Consider the following 18,261-nt stretch of genomic DNA (forward strand, 5'->3'; position numbering starts at 1 on the left):
TCCAACCACCTTCTCTGACGCATATTTAGGTTGAGCTAATCCATCAAATACTTCAGACTCTTATGGTCCGTGTATATCGTACACCGAACCCCATACAAGTAGTGACGCCAAATCTTGAGGGCGAACACTACTGCCCCCAACTCTAGGTCATGGGTGGGATATCTCGTCTCATGAGGCTTCAGCTGCCTCGATGCATATGCTAACACATGCCCTCTCTGCATCAGCACCGCTCCCAATCCCAAAATCGATGCATCACAGAATACCACAAAGTCCTCCATCCCTTCCGGAAGAGCTAACACCGGGGCTTCGCACAACCTCTGGCGAAGTGTCTCAAAGGAGGCCTGCTGCTCGGGGCCCCATGAAAAAGCAACACCTTTCCGGGTCAATCTGGTGAGTGGCATTGCGATCTTGGAGAAATCCTTGATAAATCTCCGATAATACCCTGCCAACCCTAGGAAACTCCTGATCTCGGAAGGTGACTTCGGCACCTCCCAACTCATCATTGCCTCCACCTTGGCCGGATCGACCAAAATTCCTTCCTGGTTAACGAGATGTCCTAAGAACTGAATCTCCCGCAACCAGAAATCACACTTGGAGAATTTGGCATAGAGCCTCTCCGATCTCAGAACTCCAAGAACCTCCCGCAGGTGCTCCTCATGCTGCTCTCTAGATCTCGAATATACCAGAATGTCGTCGATAAACACAATCACCGACCGATCCAGCATCGGCCTACACACTCGGTTCATGAGATCCATGAACACTGCCGGGGCATTGGTGAGCCCAAAAGGAATCACTACAAACTCATAATGCCCATAACGCGTCATGAACGCTGTCTTCTGGACGTCCTCATCCCGCACTCTCACCTGATGATATCCCGATCTCAAATCTATCTTGGAAAACCAAGATGCTCCCTGCAACTGATCGAACAAATCGTCGATCCTCGGCAATGGGTAACGGTTCTTGACTGTTAGCTTGTTCAACTCCCGGTAATCAATGCACATCCGGTGTGAACCATCCTTCTTCTTGATGAACAGGATAGGTGCTCCCCACGGCGAGCTACTCGGCCGAATAAACCCCTTCCCCAGCAGCTCCTGAAGTTGGGAGGATAACTCTTGCATCTCTGGAGGTGCAAGGCGATAAGGCACCTTAGCGATAGGCGCAGCCCCCAGAACCAAATCGATACTGAACTCCACTTGCCTCACAGGAGGCACACCCGGCAACTCCTCGGGAAATACATCCGGGAACTCACGCACTACCGGAACCTCCTCCACTGAACTCGGCCTCCCAGAAATCACCTGCGTATCCACCACATACGCCACAAAACCCTTACAGCCCTGCTGTAAACACTGCCTCGCCCTAGCGGCCGAACAAAACGCTGATCCTGGACGTGTACCCTCGCCGTATACCGAAAGAACTCCCCCACTAGGGTCTCGTATGGTCACCAGCTGTCGCTCACATTCGATGATCGCACCGAATCTGCTCAACCAATCCATGCCCACAATGACACAGACATCACCCATAGCAATAGCAATCAGATCAATCGGGAACTCAACACCGAATATCTCAACTACGCAACCTCGGAGAACCTCCGTGGCATATATCACCCTCTCATTAGCTATGGAAACTCTCAGAGGCCGACTCAACGCCTCACGACTAACACTGATATGCTGACTAAAAGCCAAAGATACAAAAGACCGACTCGCACCCGAGTCAAATAACACCAAGGCAGGTACAGAATTCACAAGAAAAGTACCTACGCATAACATAACATAAGCATACTATCTCAACATCAAAATAAATATATGAAAGAATACATACCAGCCACGACACCGAGCGATGCGCGGACCTCCTCCGCGGTTAGCTAAAAGGCTCTCCCTCGTGCCCTCGGCGCCTCGGCCTTCACTGGCCGACTCTCTGTAGCTCTGATGGCGGCAGGGGCAGATCCCTGAGGTGCTCCCTGAGATGAACCTCGCAGCTGCGGACACACTGCCTTCCGGTGTCCGGTCCGATTGCAGTGGAAGCACACTGCAAACCCCTTGGGGCAATCCTTGGCCATATGCCCCTCCTTGCCACATTTGTAGCAAGATCCCGCTCGGCAGACTCCATCATGACCCTTGCCACACTTCCCACAAGTGCGGCCCTTCTGGCTCCCTGGTTTGGGATCAGCGAGCTTGGCCCGCTTGGCTGCCGGTTGAGATTGTGTCGGTCGCCGATCCCTCCCCTGAGACTCCGCATCCTCCCTAGCCTGAGTCTCTAGCTCGATCTCCCTCTTCCGGACATTTGCCTGAAGCTCAGCAAATGTCCGGTACGAGGATTTCGCCGCAAACTCCCGAATATCCCGCCTCAAAACGCTCAAATAACGGCTCATACGTGCCTGCTCAGTGGACACGTGCTCAGGGCAGAACATCGCCCTCTCATGAAACATCCTTGTGATCGCTGTAACTGACTCAGTACCCTGCTTAAGGGTCAAAAACTCCTGTGCCAAACGCTCCCACTCCACCTGGGTAACGTACTCATCTCGGAACATGACAGTGAACCTCTCCCAGGTCACTGCCGCAAGCTCAACAGGCGTATAATGCGATGTCACAAACTTCCACCAGTCCTTCGCTCCCAAGCGAAGCTGGTTCAACGCGAACCGAACCTTCAAATGCTCAGGAGATGAGCAAGTGAAGAAACACCCCTCAATATCAGATATCCACCTCATCGCTGCCACCGGATCCTGGGTCCCATCAAACTCTGGTGGTTTTGTGTTGCTGAACTCCCAGAACAGCAACGCATCACCACCTTGCGGCCTCGCAGTAGCAATCGCTGCGGTAGCCGCTGCAACAGCAGCCTCAGAAAGAGCGGCATAACGCTCGTCAAAAGTCTCGATCAGCGTGGTCTTTATAGACCCAAACATCTCCGGTATCTCTGCCCTGATGGCCGCAGCCACCTCCTCATGAATGATCCGGCGGATCTCCTCATCACTGGTACCACTGCCCTCGGGCATCAAGTGTGTCCTCACCATGATCTACCTCTGAAATACAACATACAATAAATTAGAACCCTTACAAGCATACTCACACTCGTCAACTCTTTCCTCCTTGATTCTTGGTATTCCAAAGATTCTTACTTGGGTTGTACACCACTCCGGTGCTTTCAGTAGTACGGGCCCAATACTACTGTCCACACCGTATCAGAATACACCCCAAGTCCTCCTCTTCGGATCCCAAATTCCAAGTACTCTATCATGCATAGACCTCCCTCTAATAGATCTCTCATAAGCCCCTCGCTGGTACCTACTCACTCTCAGCATCTCATAGCAGCTCACCCCTTCCTAGGCTAAGGCATCACAAATCAGGCCACTCTAGTCCTAATAGGAATACCTAGCCTACTCTAGCATGCGAAGACATCATATCAATATCAATAGCACATAACATGAGGGTATTTTGGGAAATCACCATTCGGGCGCGGACTGATCGTACACACAACTCTGCTCTGCGTTTCTTTTCAAAATCTTTTACTCTTTTTGAAAATACTTCTCAAATCCTCAGTTTGAGTTCAAATACGCCCGAAGGTGTACTCGAATCCCTCAAACCAAGGCTCTGATACCAACTTGTAACACCGTAAATTTTAAATATAATTTTTCACAATTTATAAAACATTTCTCATTAATTTTTCATAAAAACATCAAGTTTAAATCTCAATTCACATTACACAAAATCCCAAGATCAATGTATATCAAAAATCCCATGTGTGTGTACAGATCAAGTCGGCGCCTTCCCACGGTCATCGCTAGTACCTGAAACAACAACACTAACACTGTAAGCACAAAGCTTAGTGAGTTCCCCAAAATACCACATAAACACACACGCACACACACACACATATATATATATATATTAGCCACTCGAGGCTATAACTCTGTGGGTCCGTGCACCCAAACTCTGTGAACCCTCAGGTTCTAACTCTGGGAACCTTCCGGTTCCAACTCTATAAACATGCACAGCATAAATCACATAGACATCATGCAGTACAGCACATAGCATACACATAACATACACATACTCTGACACATAACTCTGATTACCTACTCAAGGTAAAGTATAGTGAGAAGACTCACCTCGTGAATATCGATAGCTAGCAAATCCCGAAATCACACGTGCTCGATCCACCGAGCTACAATCGCCCTATAACATCATGTCTCTAATTAACACTTTTTAACACTAAGGTTGACTACCCCTAAGAAGTCAACACCGGTCAACTCTTGGTCAACGGTCAACGGTCAACGGTCAACTTTGACCGGACTCGGCGAGTGCACTGTGGCGACTCGGCGAGTTTAAACGTTTTCACCAATCTCTCTAGAATTCCCTTTTTACACGTCAAGTACTCCCCCTGACTCGACGAGTTCCACCTGGAAGAATCGCGGGGCCACCCCGACTCAACTCGCCGAGTCTCAAGAACAACTCGCGCGAGTCCCAGTTCAACTCAAACCACCTGTCAACCCTCTCAGACTCGCCCTGACTCACTGAGTCAACCTATGACTCGACTGGACCACTCACTGGGCGATCTGAGGGCAATCTTCAAGCTACTCGCCGAGTCTGCTCATCGGACTCGGCGAGTCCATGCCATGCAATCACTCAAACTTGCTTCTAAGGTAAGATCTGCTCCAACAATTCATAGATCTGGCCTTCCTAGACTGATTCAACACGTAAAGTCCTTATCTTGGTGTTCATAACACACCCCATGGCTCATAAATGGCATTTTGACCTAAGGCATAAGGATTCCAATCCAAAACCTCCATTGATTCACAAAACGCTTGGGCAAAGGGACACTCTGGACCTCCAAAGGTCCAGATCTACAACTTAACTCACTCAAGGGACCAAGGAAGCACTAGATCTTATCATAAAAGGGCTCAATAAGCCCTAAATCAACATAAATCTCGACATATCAGAAATAGCTCGAAGAATATACCTCAAATGCGATGCTCTGGACCCCAAACTCTCAGAAAGTGGCTCCTCTTGCCTTTCCTTAGCTGATCCTCCCTTTTCCTTGCAAGATGACACTTCCAAGATCAATAATGGCCTCCTTCTATGCTCAAAACGCTCACACTCGATTAGGGTTTCGCTCAAGGGACTGGTGAGCACAAATGACGGCCATAAGGCCCTTTAAATAGGTCCCAAACCCGAGAAATTAGGGTTTCATTAAACAGCGCAGACTCGCCGAGTCCATACCTTGGACTCGCCGAGTCCAAGCGCGAACCCGCGTCCAGACCCGCGATCCTACTCGGCGAGTCTGAGCTCCAACTCACCGAGTCCGCTCTCAAAACACCAAAAACATAAACATAAAAGATACCTGGAAATCCGGGTTGTTACACCTCGTCAACCAGAACGGGATTCTGGTCGATCCGGCCAAGGTCGAGGCCGTGATGAGATGGGAGGTTCCGAAGTCTCCATCTGAGATTCGGAGTTTCCTGGTACTAGCATGCTACTATCGGAGGTTTATTCAGGATTTCTCCAAGATAGTCGTACCCCTGACGCGGCTGACGAAGAAAGCCGTGGTCTTTCGGTGGGGACCCGAGCAGCAGGCTGCATTTGAGACACTGAGACTGAGATTGTACGAGGCGCCGATCTAGGAATGGCAACGGGGCGGGTTCGGGGCGGGGCATGGTTTCCTAAACCCGCCCCGATATCTTTCGGGTTTCTTATCGGGGCTCCCCAATGGGTTCGGGTTTTCCAGTCGGGTTTCGGGTTTCTTATCAGGTTTACAACAATTCATAACGAAATCTTTATTCCGTTTTAGGGTACCCCGATGTCATAAAAAATATGTGTTCTAGCCTCCCTTTTAAATTAAAAATATGATGAATCACTTTAATAAAATTAAATCGCCGTTATATTAAAAATTATTTTATTTAATTTTAGTGTAATATGTCAAAACATAAAAAATGATCATTCATACCGGATTGTTAATAACTAAAAAGATTGTCCACAGTAAGTATTTTATCTTTGAATGTGTGTCATTAACATATATATATATATATATATATATATATGTGTGTGTGTGTATATATATATATATATATATATATACATACATACATACATACATATAATCGGGGCGGGTCGGGTCGGGGCGAGGATAACCCACTCCCTGCCCCGAACCCGATAAAAAACCCGATAACGACCCGTTACCCGACCCGAAATAATCGGGTTTCGGGTATCCCCGTTGGGTTTGGGTTTTTTTGCCATCCCTACGCCGATCTTAGCCCTGCCAGAGGGCGTAGAGGATTTTGTGGTTTATTGTGACGCGTCCATTTCAGGGTTGGGCGCGGTATTGATGCAGAGGGGGCATGTCATTGCCTACGCCTCGAGGCAGCTCAAGCCTCACGAGGCGAACTACCCGACGCATGATTTGGAGTTGGGGGCGGTGGTTTTTGCCCTCAAGATTTTGCGACATTACCTCTACGGGGTTCGATGTACCATTTACACAGACCACAAGAGTTTGAGGTACCTCATGGATCAGCCGAATCTGAACATGAGGCAGCGTCGATGGTTGGACGTGGTGAAGGATTATGATTGCGAGATCCTCTACCATCCGGGGAAGGCCAATGTGGTGGTCGATGTGCTTAGCTGCAAGGCGGCGCCGATCAGGGACGTATGCATGAGGATGACCGTGGTGACTCCCCTGTTGGAGCGAATTCGGGAGGCTCAACAGGAGGCTATCAAGGAGGAGCATCGGAAGAGCGAGCGTGTAGTGGGTCAGGTTTCCTCCTTCGATTATGATAGCCGAGGACTATTGACACTACACCGTAGGGTGTGGGTGCCGTATCACAGAGGCGTGAGCCAGATTTTGATGGAGGAGGCGCACAAGTCCCGATTCTCTATTCATCCCGGGGCGACGAAGATGTATAGGGATCTTCGCCTAGATTATTGGTGGCCCTGCATGAAGCGGGATGTGGCATGGTACGTTGAGCGGTGCTTGACTTGCAGGAAGGTCAAGGCCGAACATCAGAGACCACATGGCAAGATGCAGCCGTTGAATATTCCACTGTGGAAATGGAAAGATATCACGATGGATTTTATCACGAAACTTCCCAGGACCGCCCGTGGAGTGGATTCAATTTGGGTCATCGTGGATCGATTGACCAAGAGTGCTCACTTTATCCCGATTCAGGAGAGCATATCGGCCAAGAAATTGGCTGACATCTATATCAGGGAGATCATGGCGCGGCACGGGGTGCCAGTACCGGTTATCTCGGACAGGGATGTGCGTTTTACTTCCAGATTTTGGAAGAGATTTCATGACGAGTTAGGCACTCGTTTGCATTTTAGCACCGCCTTTCATCCGCAGACGGATGGTCAGAGCGAGCGGACCATCCAGACCTTGGAGGATATGTTGCGGGCGTGCGTGTTAGACTTCGGTGGTAGTTGGGTTACCTATCTTCCCTTGGCCGAGTTCTCCTACAACAACAGCTACCACGCAAGTATCGACCGCCCTCCATTCGAGATGTTGTATGGACGAAGGTGCAGGACCCCGATATGCTGGGGTGAAGTTGGCCAGAGAGTCATGGGGAGCACCGAAGTGGTGCTCAAGACGACCGAGAGGATCCAACAGGTTCGGAGCAGGCTTCAGACTGCTCAGAGTCGACAGAAGAGTTACGCCGACAAGCGTTGATCCGACTTGGAGTTCCAAGTCGGGGATATGGTTCTCCTGAAGGTGTCGCCTTGGAAAGGTGTCATTCGATTCAGGAAGCGGGGCAAGTTGGGCCCGAGATTCATCGGACCGTTTAGGGTTGTAGCCCGGGTGGGCAAGGTGGTGTATAGACTGGATCTGCCAGTCGAGCTCAGCTAGATCCACAACACTTTCCATGTTTCTCAGCTGCCAAAGTGCCTAGTGGACGATTCAACAGTAGTGCCTTTAGAGGATATTCAGGTTGATGACAGCCTGAACTACATTGAGCGCCTAGTTACAATCCTCGACAGGAAGGATTTGAGGAACAAGAGGGTGGGGCTAGTGAAGATGCAATGGCAGCACCACAAGGGTTCGGAATGGACTTGGGAGCCGGTAGACGAGATGATGGAGCATTATCCCGAGCTGTTTCAGGATCGAGCAGCAGACTTCGAGGACGAAGTCTAAAATAAGTGGGGGAGATTTGTAGCACCTGGTTCCTGGTATGTATTCTTGGTTATTAAATCTCCTTATATTGCATGATTAACCTTGGACTCGGCGAGTTGAAGGACTAACTCACCGAGTAGAAGCGGGACTAGACGCGGGATCTACTCGGTCTACTCGGCGAGTAGGTCCGAGGGACTCGGCGAGTAGACCCTGTCTGGACTTAAACCCTAACTCGGGTGTTTGCACCCTATTTAAATGATCTAACCTAGCCTCCATTTCCCCTAGCACTCCCAGAGATCTGTAGAACGAAACCCTAGCCCCTTTTGTGTCCTTGAGGGTGATTTTTAGCATTTTGAAGGTGGTTTGGAGCTTGGGAGAAGAAGGAAAAGGTTGAAGAGTGCAAGAAGGGAAGAAGATCCGGAATCTACTCTGTGAAGGGCTTCTATTCAGGTAGAAAAGTTCCTACCTTGATCTTTAGTTCATTGAGTCCCCTTTTTGTCCCTAAAAAGAGGTTTTAAGCCCTAAGAACCTAAATCTCTATGTGTCTATGGTTAATGTTCTGCAAGGACTTCGGATTTGGACCTTTTGGTCATCCTAGTAGCATAAAGTCTTTGTGGTTGAGGTGATTGAGGTCCCCATTGAGCATAGGACCTCTTAAAGAGCTTGGAATTGCATGTTTGAGCTCATAGGGCCATGCATGCACGTAAAGTTTGCAACTTTACGTGGTAAATGAGCCCTAGGACCTTGGATCTATGGTTTTGAAGTGTTGCATGTCCCAGATCTGGCCTACTCAGGGAATGGGTCGAAGGACTCGGCGAGTTCTATGAAGATGGTCGTCGACTCGGCGAGTTTGAAGAACAACTCGGCGAGTTTGAAGAACAACTCGACGAGTCCTATGAAGATTGCCTGGAGCTCGCCGAGTAGTTCCTCAAACTCGGCGAGTCATATGAACATCCACAGATCACGAGGGGTTTAAGCATCGAAGGCTCAACCCTTCGTACCTGTGCGCGGAATTAACTGTGTAACGTAGTCCCGAAACCCCAAACCCTCGTATGGGGTGTTCTGGTGTGGATTGAAAGCGAGCAGGGGATCTGCTCGAGGAACTCGGCGAGTTGGGACTCAAGTTGGCCCCATAGTACCAGGTAGCGAGTCAAGGGTGACTCAGTGAGTGGGGAGAGGGACCTGGTGAGTGGGACCGAATCAGTGAGGGATGGACTCGACGAGTTGCTCGCGGACTCGGTGAGTCCAGTCAACTGGAAGTTGACTTTGACCTGGACTTGACTTGGTAAGGGGTAAAAAGGGTCATTTTACCCTAAGAACATCTAGCGGTGTTTGACTGATCGTTTTGTGGGAATTATAGCCGGGGGGCGTCCGGAGCAGCAGCAGCAGCAGTAGACAGTCAATTCCCACACAAACCAACAGCCTTTTCGAGGTGAGTTGTCTTCCAGTAGCGATGGGTCTACGGCCACAATGCCGGCCCACCAGTAGGAGTTGTATGTAGATGTTTGTCTCTGTGATATTCATCTAGGGGTTACTACTACCTGTGCTATGTTTATGTGGTAATATGATATGATGCTATGTGTTAGTAGTGGTAGGGAAGATAGTCCCCAAGATATCCGGTCGATAGGGCCGAAGGGGTAGTTATACCCAGTCATGCTAGTTGGATTTTGATATTGTGATATGTGCTATGTGGTAATAGTAGAGGGGGAGAGATAGTCTCCAGTATTCGGTCGAGAGGACCGAAGGGGAGGCCAGCACCCAAATATGCTAGGCAGTATCCGGTCAAGAGGACCGAAGGGGAGGCCAGCACCCAGATATGCTTGGCAATACCCGGTCGAGAGGACCGAAGGGGTAGGTCAGGCACCCAGATATGCCTGACAATATATGTGTGTTATGTGGTTATTGTGGTATGTGGTACGGTGGGGGAACTCACTAAGCTTTGTGCTTACGTTTTTCAGTTGTTGTTTCAGGTACCTCTCTAGCCAAGGGGAAGGAGCCAGCACGGTAGCAACATGTCACACACACTCTTGTTTTCGCAGTTATTAGCTTATTCTGGGAGTGACACTCTAACATTTTGGTTGTTTGGTTTTCAATTTGCTTTTCGATGTGAAATGGTTTAATCAAACAATGTTTTAACTATTGATGTTTTTTATGTAATGTGTTGTAACGAAATTTTTTGACGTGAAATTCGAGTCGTTACAGGTTTATTCTTGAATAACTTAGATTTCTTTTCACTGTGCAAGAATAAATATAGGGATCAACTTAGGCTCGATTTTATAGAGATGTTTTCTCCACCACTTCCTTATTCTTTGTGTGGTTAATCTGGTACGACAAAGGTTAAGCTTTTCCTAAAACAATTTGCAGTTCCCTATTAACTTTTGTTTATGCTTTTCAATATGAAACCAGATTCCACACTTACAGATTCATCGAATAATACATAAATTTGGATTTATCTAAGAACAATTGATGAATAAAGAAATCAAGTAAACCGGTATAAAAAACTAAATATCAATCTTTACACTATTTTGAACTTTATTCTTTTTTTTTTTTTTTAAATCAAATCGTTGATTCTTATCATGTCTGTTACAGTTACAGTATGGGGAAATAGTAAATGAAGGTTTGAAATTTGATATGAAGTCCCGAAATCTGGTATGAAGGTTTGTGATCCGTAAATTTTTTGTTTGAAATAGCAAAAAATAACATTTTAATTTTGTTTGTTAATCTAATATAGCATCACAATTTCATTTCTATTTTCTATTATATTAAAAAAAAAAAAAGAACTTTTTTTCTTATTTTTGCATTATACTTAGCCCAATAACCGTAGACAGTGGGCTTGGTATTGAACTTGAGGGTGTAGTTATTGCCTTATTCCATCTTATATATATCCAATTTGGCAAAGTTCTAAAGTATTACTGATTTATGGAGCATCCACAAGCTTTACCAGGTTTATATCATTGATCCTCAATGTAACCTAGGTTTATATCCCCCGCTATATGAACAGAAAAGAAGCAAAGAGCTATGTTGAAATTTCAAATGTGCTTGAATTTTTTTACCAATATGGAGAAAAAAGAAACAAACACCTATACAGGTATTTATATTAATAATAAATGTAAGTGTGAGTGGTTGCAGGGTTTTTGATGGGAGAGGTGTCTGGAAAACTATGTTATACATGTATTTATATTAATAATAAATAATAAATGTAATAATCATTGAATCAGGTAAGGTGGAGGGTAAAATGGACCATTTCATATTCAGGATTATTCATGGGGAGCGGAGGGGCGAGAGTATATTAGTCACTAGTTGTGAAACCCGTATATTATACGGGTTAATTAAAACATAATGTTAAATATGAGTGATTAAATGAGAAGTTTATTTGAATTTGAATTATGAAATAAGTGAAAATTATGAAAAAAAACATGCAAAAAATAAATTATCTAAAATTATGTGTTTAATTGTTAGACCCGTGTACTACACAAGTTGTTATAATAAAATGTTAAATACAAATGTTTAAAATGTACATTTATTTGAAATTGAAATTGAAATTTCAAATTTAAAATTTAAAATTAATAGTTATTATAGTATGTTTAATTTATGGAAACTAAATTAATGATATAGTGAAAATGAATAATGAAGTAATTGACAAGTGGAAAATAAAGATATTTCAAAATTATGACAAAATGACATGTGGCCAATTAAATGAGAGAATGACAAGTGGCAATATCATTTTCATTTATTAGGGTAGATTGTAAAGACGATAGTGAATGATAAATGTAATTATCATTGTATTTATGTGGTGCTCTGGTAGGAGAGGGGTATATTGGTCATTTTAATCTGAGGAAGTGTGGTGAATCACAATGGTAGAATCTTGGTTCATGATATTGCATACTATTGGCGTTAATTACTCTGTTTATTACTGAATATATGCAGATTTTTTACACTTAGATTATAATTTAGTTTATTACTGAATATGTACAAATTTTTTACACTCCGATTATAATTTAATTTGGCATTGAATCCATTTACAGGTTTTTTACACTTTGATTAAACTCTTAGTTTTTGTGTGTATATTAGGGAAAATCTGTTAATTTGAATCGTTTTACACTTTAAATCGTTACATATTTTTCTTAATTATACAAAATCACAGTCACAATTTGGCTCAATTTTGCCCCCTAAAGTGACATATTCACTGCGATATTCCAAATGAATTAGGTGCCATTTTTCTGTTATTATTTTTCAATAAACGTACACTTCGAAAATTTACTCTAACTTTTTTTTTAAATACACATTACATCATACCTGGTGTTTTAGTTTTTGCATCTTAATTTTTTGCTAAAAACTCGATTTGGCATACCTATTGTTAAACATCGGACCTAGAAATTTGATTTTGGAATTTTGACTTTTGAAATTTGGTTCTATTTTAAAATTGGAAGTTATTTTTAAAGTTAAATTTTGACATCAGACCAACTTTAATTTCTAAAAAATCTATAATTATACTCTAATATAGCAACGAATTTTAATTTTCATTTATTATAGCATCATACATTGAAAGTTGGTTGCTATTTTAAAGTACAATGCCTTATAAAAACTTATTATAAAGTTTTATTGACCATTACATATATAGAAGCGAACTTTAATTTCACAAAAATTGATAATTTATACTCTAAAATAGCGACCTATTATAATTTGTTTGTTTAAGCATCCTACTTTAGATGTCGGTTGTGATTTTAAAATATATGCCTTACTAGAATGGGTGAATTTTAGTTTTATTTACAATTTTACTTTAAAAGTTGGTTTCTTTACTGGTGCATGATGAAGGGGCGGAAGGAGAGGGAAGAGAAGAAAAAGAAGGCGATGATACCACTTCAGGAGAAGAAAAAGAAGGCGATGATACCACTTCAATGTGCGAAGGTTGGTATAAAACAGTTTGTCAATATATAGAAGGCTTTTAGGATTTGTACAAGGTTTTGACATAGGATGGAAGGTGATGTCATGACCTACGTAAAATTATGTATAGTTCTATGTTCAAAGTATCACATGATTATGTAATGTTTTACTCATAATAGCAACCCATATATTTTTTGTCCCTTGATAGCAATGTACTTATATATTTTATTGGCAATAGAATCCCATGTTCTAGAAATGTAGTTCTATATTTGTACCTATGTTAGCAACTTACTTGCAATACACTTAGAAACATGATGTACTTGCATTACCCTCAAAGTGTAGCCATTTTCTTTTACTTTTACCGATCATGTGTTTAAATCCATATTCTTTAAAGTGCAAACGAAGACTTTTTTTTTTTTGACATTTAAAAAAAATCTAATTTATAGCTCACAAAACTTTCCTGTTGCACATCCCCTTGACTTTTTTTGTTCGTCAATTTAGTGAAAGAACAGGTCAAACTAAGAAAAACAATAAAATGTACCCTAATTTCTAAAGGGAACGGCAATCAACATGCACACTAAGAATTTATTCTCTTATTCATTATGTGTGTTATAACTATTCTTTGTTGCAAAACCGTCCAATAACACTGTATATATTTTGTATTCCTTGAAATATAACAAATTCTCAAATGAAAATTATTGTCAAAAGAAACTATTTCTCACCCGTCGCTTTGCGCGGGTAAACGGCTAGTGTGTGTATATATATATATATATATATATATATATATATATATATATATATATATATATATATATATATATATATATATATATATATATATATAACCAAGAATTTAGCATCCGTAGTTTGAAAAGTTAATATATTAGAAAAAGACTCTTATGTAAAATGTCTCATTTCCATGTTTTTTATTTAATTCAATAGATTCAACTATATATGTTTTAACGATTAAATTTAACCAGTTTAATTGGGTTTTTATAAAATCAATCGTTTCGTTCCGGTTCCAAAATAAGCGTAAAACGGATATTGGTTAAACTATTCTTTTACCTAATTATCGATCCAACCAGTTTCACCAACCGGTTCAAACTGATTTTTAGAATTAATTTGACCACAAGCTTTTTGCTTGCGATTATCTGTGCATTATTGTTTTTGTTTTTTTTTTTATTTATTCCAACACATATTCAACATCGAAAAAAATGGAAATTTTTTCAGGTTGGACCCATGTCTACGGTAAAGATATCGGTGGCTTGTTCCTCGACCATATAATATAATTTAGTGGAATATTTTACTGCCATGAAAGATGTCTTTTGCTTTTCATAAAATATGCAATTTTTTAATTTATATGGTGAAACATACATTACCTTTTTAATACAACCTTCATTAGTGTAGGATCAAATCGTCGATGCAAAGGATAGGTTTATCCTTCAATATACAGGAAACCTGTGTAGTGGTGCGTGAAGGTGTAAACCTTAACGACGAAGAAATAAACATATACGCATGATTTGGGAGAAGATATCATAAATCCTTTGGAGATTTTAATTTAGTTGGAGCTTGGAAAGGTAGGCCATGATAATAAACGTAGGTCTTAGTGAAATTGTGGCCATATATTTGTCGTACACAGACAAAAAGGATATTTTATTCATACTATAAGTACATATTCGTAACTTATACACATACGAAGCACGCTTTAATTTAGATATGTTTACAATCCTTCATTACGCAACAATTAATTAATACACCAAACTTGAGCCCAAACAAACACAAATGTCCTTCAATTGTAATTGGTTTATTCACCACACCATCTTACAGACACCAAAAGTCTCCCGTAATTATATATGCCCCGTTCTTTCCTTTACGCCCCGTCCTTTCCTTTAAGATTAATGACAGCAAGCTCCTTCTCAAAATATTCTCCAGCATACATGGCCGGATACTTATCAGCAGTTGGAGATTTTGCAAAATGACCCAACGGCTTCAACACAGCATCAGATGCTACGTTGGAAAATAGCTACCAACAAAAATTTCACAAGTGACAAGTAATCAGATTGATTGCGTTATATTTGTTCCATATGATATCAAAATATATTAAAAGTGTAAATGCATGGGTGGGTGGCTAATTAAAAAGCGATGTTAATTAATTACTCACTGTTGAGGATACCCTCCAGAGGCATCGATTTTCTCGTTTTGCAGCATTAACTGCATCGATTGTTTTTTGAGTTACCACAACTTCATGCATACCGGCCTTACAGTCACCAGCAGTCATCCATTCCAACTATATATAGATAATAGAGGGAGTAACACAATTTGGGTTAGCATGAACATATCATACAATATGCATCTTCTTGTTTGATATATAACTTTATATATAGTACCTGTTTTCCAGCTTGAATAAGAAGACACCCGTCTGGAACATTCACTTCAACTCTCTCCCCGTTCCTTAGCCAAATAAATAGACCGGGGAACTTACTCTTGTAGTGAATTGTTAGAAAGTTGATGTCGTAATGATATGCAGCAAACACTGTTCCCTCTTCTCCATGACGTCCAAGGTCACTTCCTGTTGGAGCAAGAAGATGTGGGCCCTGAAATGCAACCATCCATATTTAAATTAATACTGTATATCATTTATACATCTCTCTATAATAAAAAGATAAATTAAATAAACCGATCGACTCACGAGCTTCATTAGATTAGTGAATGAATCCTTTGGTAGGTCAAATCCTATTGCAGCCAATTCAGCAACAGCCTCTACTGTCGATATCATTTTAAATCCCCATGAATCCATGATCTTTTTCCACTCGGGGAAGCCTTCTGGTAGGACTGGCGCAGAGTTCAATTCCTACATGAATGCATAAGATAATATATAATTAATACACATGAACGACAATATTGTATAATCTATAGCTAATTAAGGATACGAAAACTAAAAGAGATATAGAGTGAACCTTGAAACGAGTATTGGATGGCCGAGGGCCAACCCTCCACATGTATCGGGACTTGAGGTCAGGGCCAGTTGGAATAGCAGGCCGACGATCTTTGGGCAGTGCTCTCAGGTTCTTTTGCATTTCCATATCTACCAAACTCCGGGGAATCTCGACTCCCCCCGGCGTCGAACCAACCTGATCCATGAAATAGAATTTAATTTACAATTTAATTGGATTTTCAAATATAATTTTATGATAAACTACAGTTTTAAAACAGTAGAAGCAATTGCTCTTTGATCATAATTCAACCCGTTTCACCCCACAATTCTATTCACTTGACAAAAACAAATTAGAATTTATCATTGGTGATAAGAGAGAATATATATATATATATATATATATATATATATATATACTAGCCGTTTACCCGCGCAAAGCGGCGGACGACAAAGAGTTTGTTTCGACAATTAATTTTTTTTCGATGGAGAATGATTATTTTCAATTCAATCATTAGTTTGTTTTAAGAAACATGTCATATTAAAAATAAAGAAAATTCATAAAATGACCAAATTATAGAATGTTGAGTATTTATTTAGATGAAAAAAGATATGGTCAAAACTTTGGAAGAGAAGATTTATAGGAGTTTCTTTAAATTTTAATATTATTTTATTAGTGATTAGTTATACAATTAGCTTAATGATTTAGACGTCTTAAAAAAATATTATTATTTTATTCAATCTATTTTTAGAAATAGTGAGATTTGTTTTATAAGATAGTAAAGATATATATATATATATATATATATATATATATATATATATATATATATATGTGTGTGTGTGTGTGTGTGTAAGTTAATTTGAGACAGACCCAATTTATGAGATCATGAAACCAATTTTTTCTCCTGAAATGTTCAATTATAGTTCATAAAAAAATAATATGCATAATATTCTAATGTTATATGTTATAGAATATTTTAATTGAAAATATATCAACAATATTGTTTTAGAATATTAAAATATTACATATTATAGTTTTATGAATACTAGAATATATTAGAATATTTAATTACAAAAAAAAAAAAAATGTATCACGGTCACACAAAAATAACCATCTCATATATATATATATATATATATATATATATATATATATATATATATATATATATATATATATATATATATATATATATATATATATATATATATGAACTTTAACAAGGTATACATACATAACAATTAATATTATTGATAAACTTTAATGGACGTTATAAGTCGAGTGCACTTATCATCTATATGGTTGTAAACAGATATTTATTCCAAAAATGAATTATAATCCCTTTAAAGATTTATATTATATCTTTTTTGTCAAATTGTGTTTATTTTAAAATTTAATATATGTATTTTTAAACTTTAATGGACGTTATAAGTCGAGTGCACTTATCATATAATATATATGGTTGTAAACAGATATTTATTTTAAAAATGAATTATAATCCTTTTAAAGATTTATATTATAATCCTTTTGTTGTTTGCTCACGATATTATAAAGATAGCGAATCTCTACGTGACGTAATGATCCGACCCGTTTTAGACGCATAGCTACAATTTTTTACACGTTAGGAGGTAGTTCTACTGTTGTAAGATGCATCTAAGAGAACCTGAGTCCAATCTAATAGATTATGTATTATAGGATTCGGAGATGATTGTGACCTGATAATGCTGGTGAGGACGCTCCTGAAGACGCTTAACTTCCTCCGGCTGTTCGAAGTACTTCTCCATCATATCAATAAACCGATCATTATCTTCATTTGGGCATCTCGGGTCTCTAACGAGCAGAGCTCCGGTTTCTCTGAAGCTCCGACTAACCTCCGAACACACCTTCTTCAGTTCTGGATGGAGGAGCTCGTCGCAGCTAAATTTTCCGGTCACTACGTCCACATATGGCGCCAGATCGATCAGAGGTAGCTCCATTTCACTAATTAATCACTGTTGTGATGTTCTCTTTTCTATAGAAAGTTGAAGAACAAGTGCTCGACTACAAGCATGCATTTATGGTGTTGAGGTGAAGATTTTTATAATGGTGGTGGGGAATTCTATTATAGAGATAGGCCACACATTTACTTTTATGTTGATAGTATACATACTGAAGTCATGGATTTGTGAATATACGCATGTGAAAAATACTAAACTCCATGACGTTACGTCGAAAAAAGTAAAAAAAAAATAGTAATGCATGTCTTTCATGCCATTAGCAACATTGGGAGACGTGGTTCGAAATGAATGGTGGACACGTTGGGTGAAAAGAGACACTATTCCAAAAAGTATCGTATGAGATGATTACA

General features: G+C 40.8%; 1 protein-coding gene across 1 annotated transcript; it reads right to left on the minus strand.

Moving 5' to 3' along the window:
- Nucleotides 1-14,581: 14,581 nt before the first annotated feature.
- LOC111900800 (uncharacterized) lies at nucleotides 14,582-17,972 on the minus strand. The gene is made up of 6 exons (XM_023896682.2): nucleotides 17,630-17,972; nucleotides 15,936-16,109; nucleotides 15,668-15,829; nucleotides 15,366-15,572; nucleotides 15,140-15,265; nucleotides 14,582-15,001 (listed from the first exon to the last, which is right to left on the minus strand). The coding sequence occupies exons 1-6, from the start codon at nucleotides 17,888-17,890 to the stop codon at nucleotides 14,849-14,851; spliced, it is 1,083 nt and encodes a 360-aa protein (XP_023752450.1). The 5' UTR covers nucleotides 17,891-17,972; the 3' UTR covers nucleotides 14,582-14,848.
- Nucleotides 17,973-18,261: the final 289 nt, after the last annotated feature.

Source organism: Lactuca sativa, chromosome 1 (genome assembly GCF_002870075.4).
Source record: "Lactuca sativa cultivar Salinas chromosome 1, Lsat_Salinas_v11, whole genome shotgun sequence".
Lineage (NCBI taxonomy): Eukaryota > Viridiplantae > Streptophyta > Magnoliopsida > Asterales > Asteraceae > Lactuca > Lactuca sativa.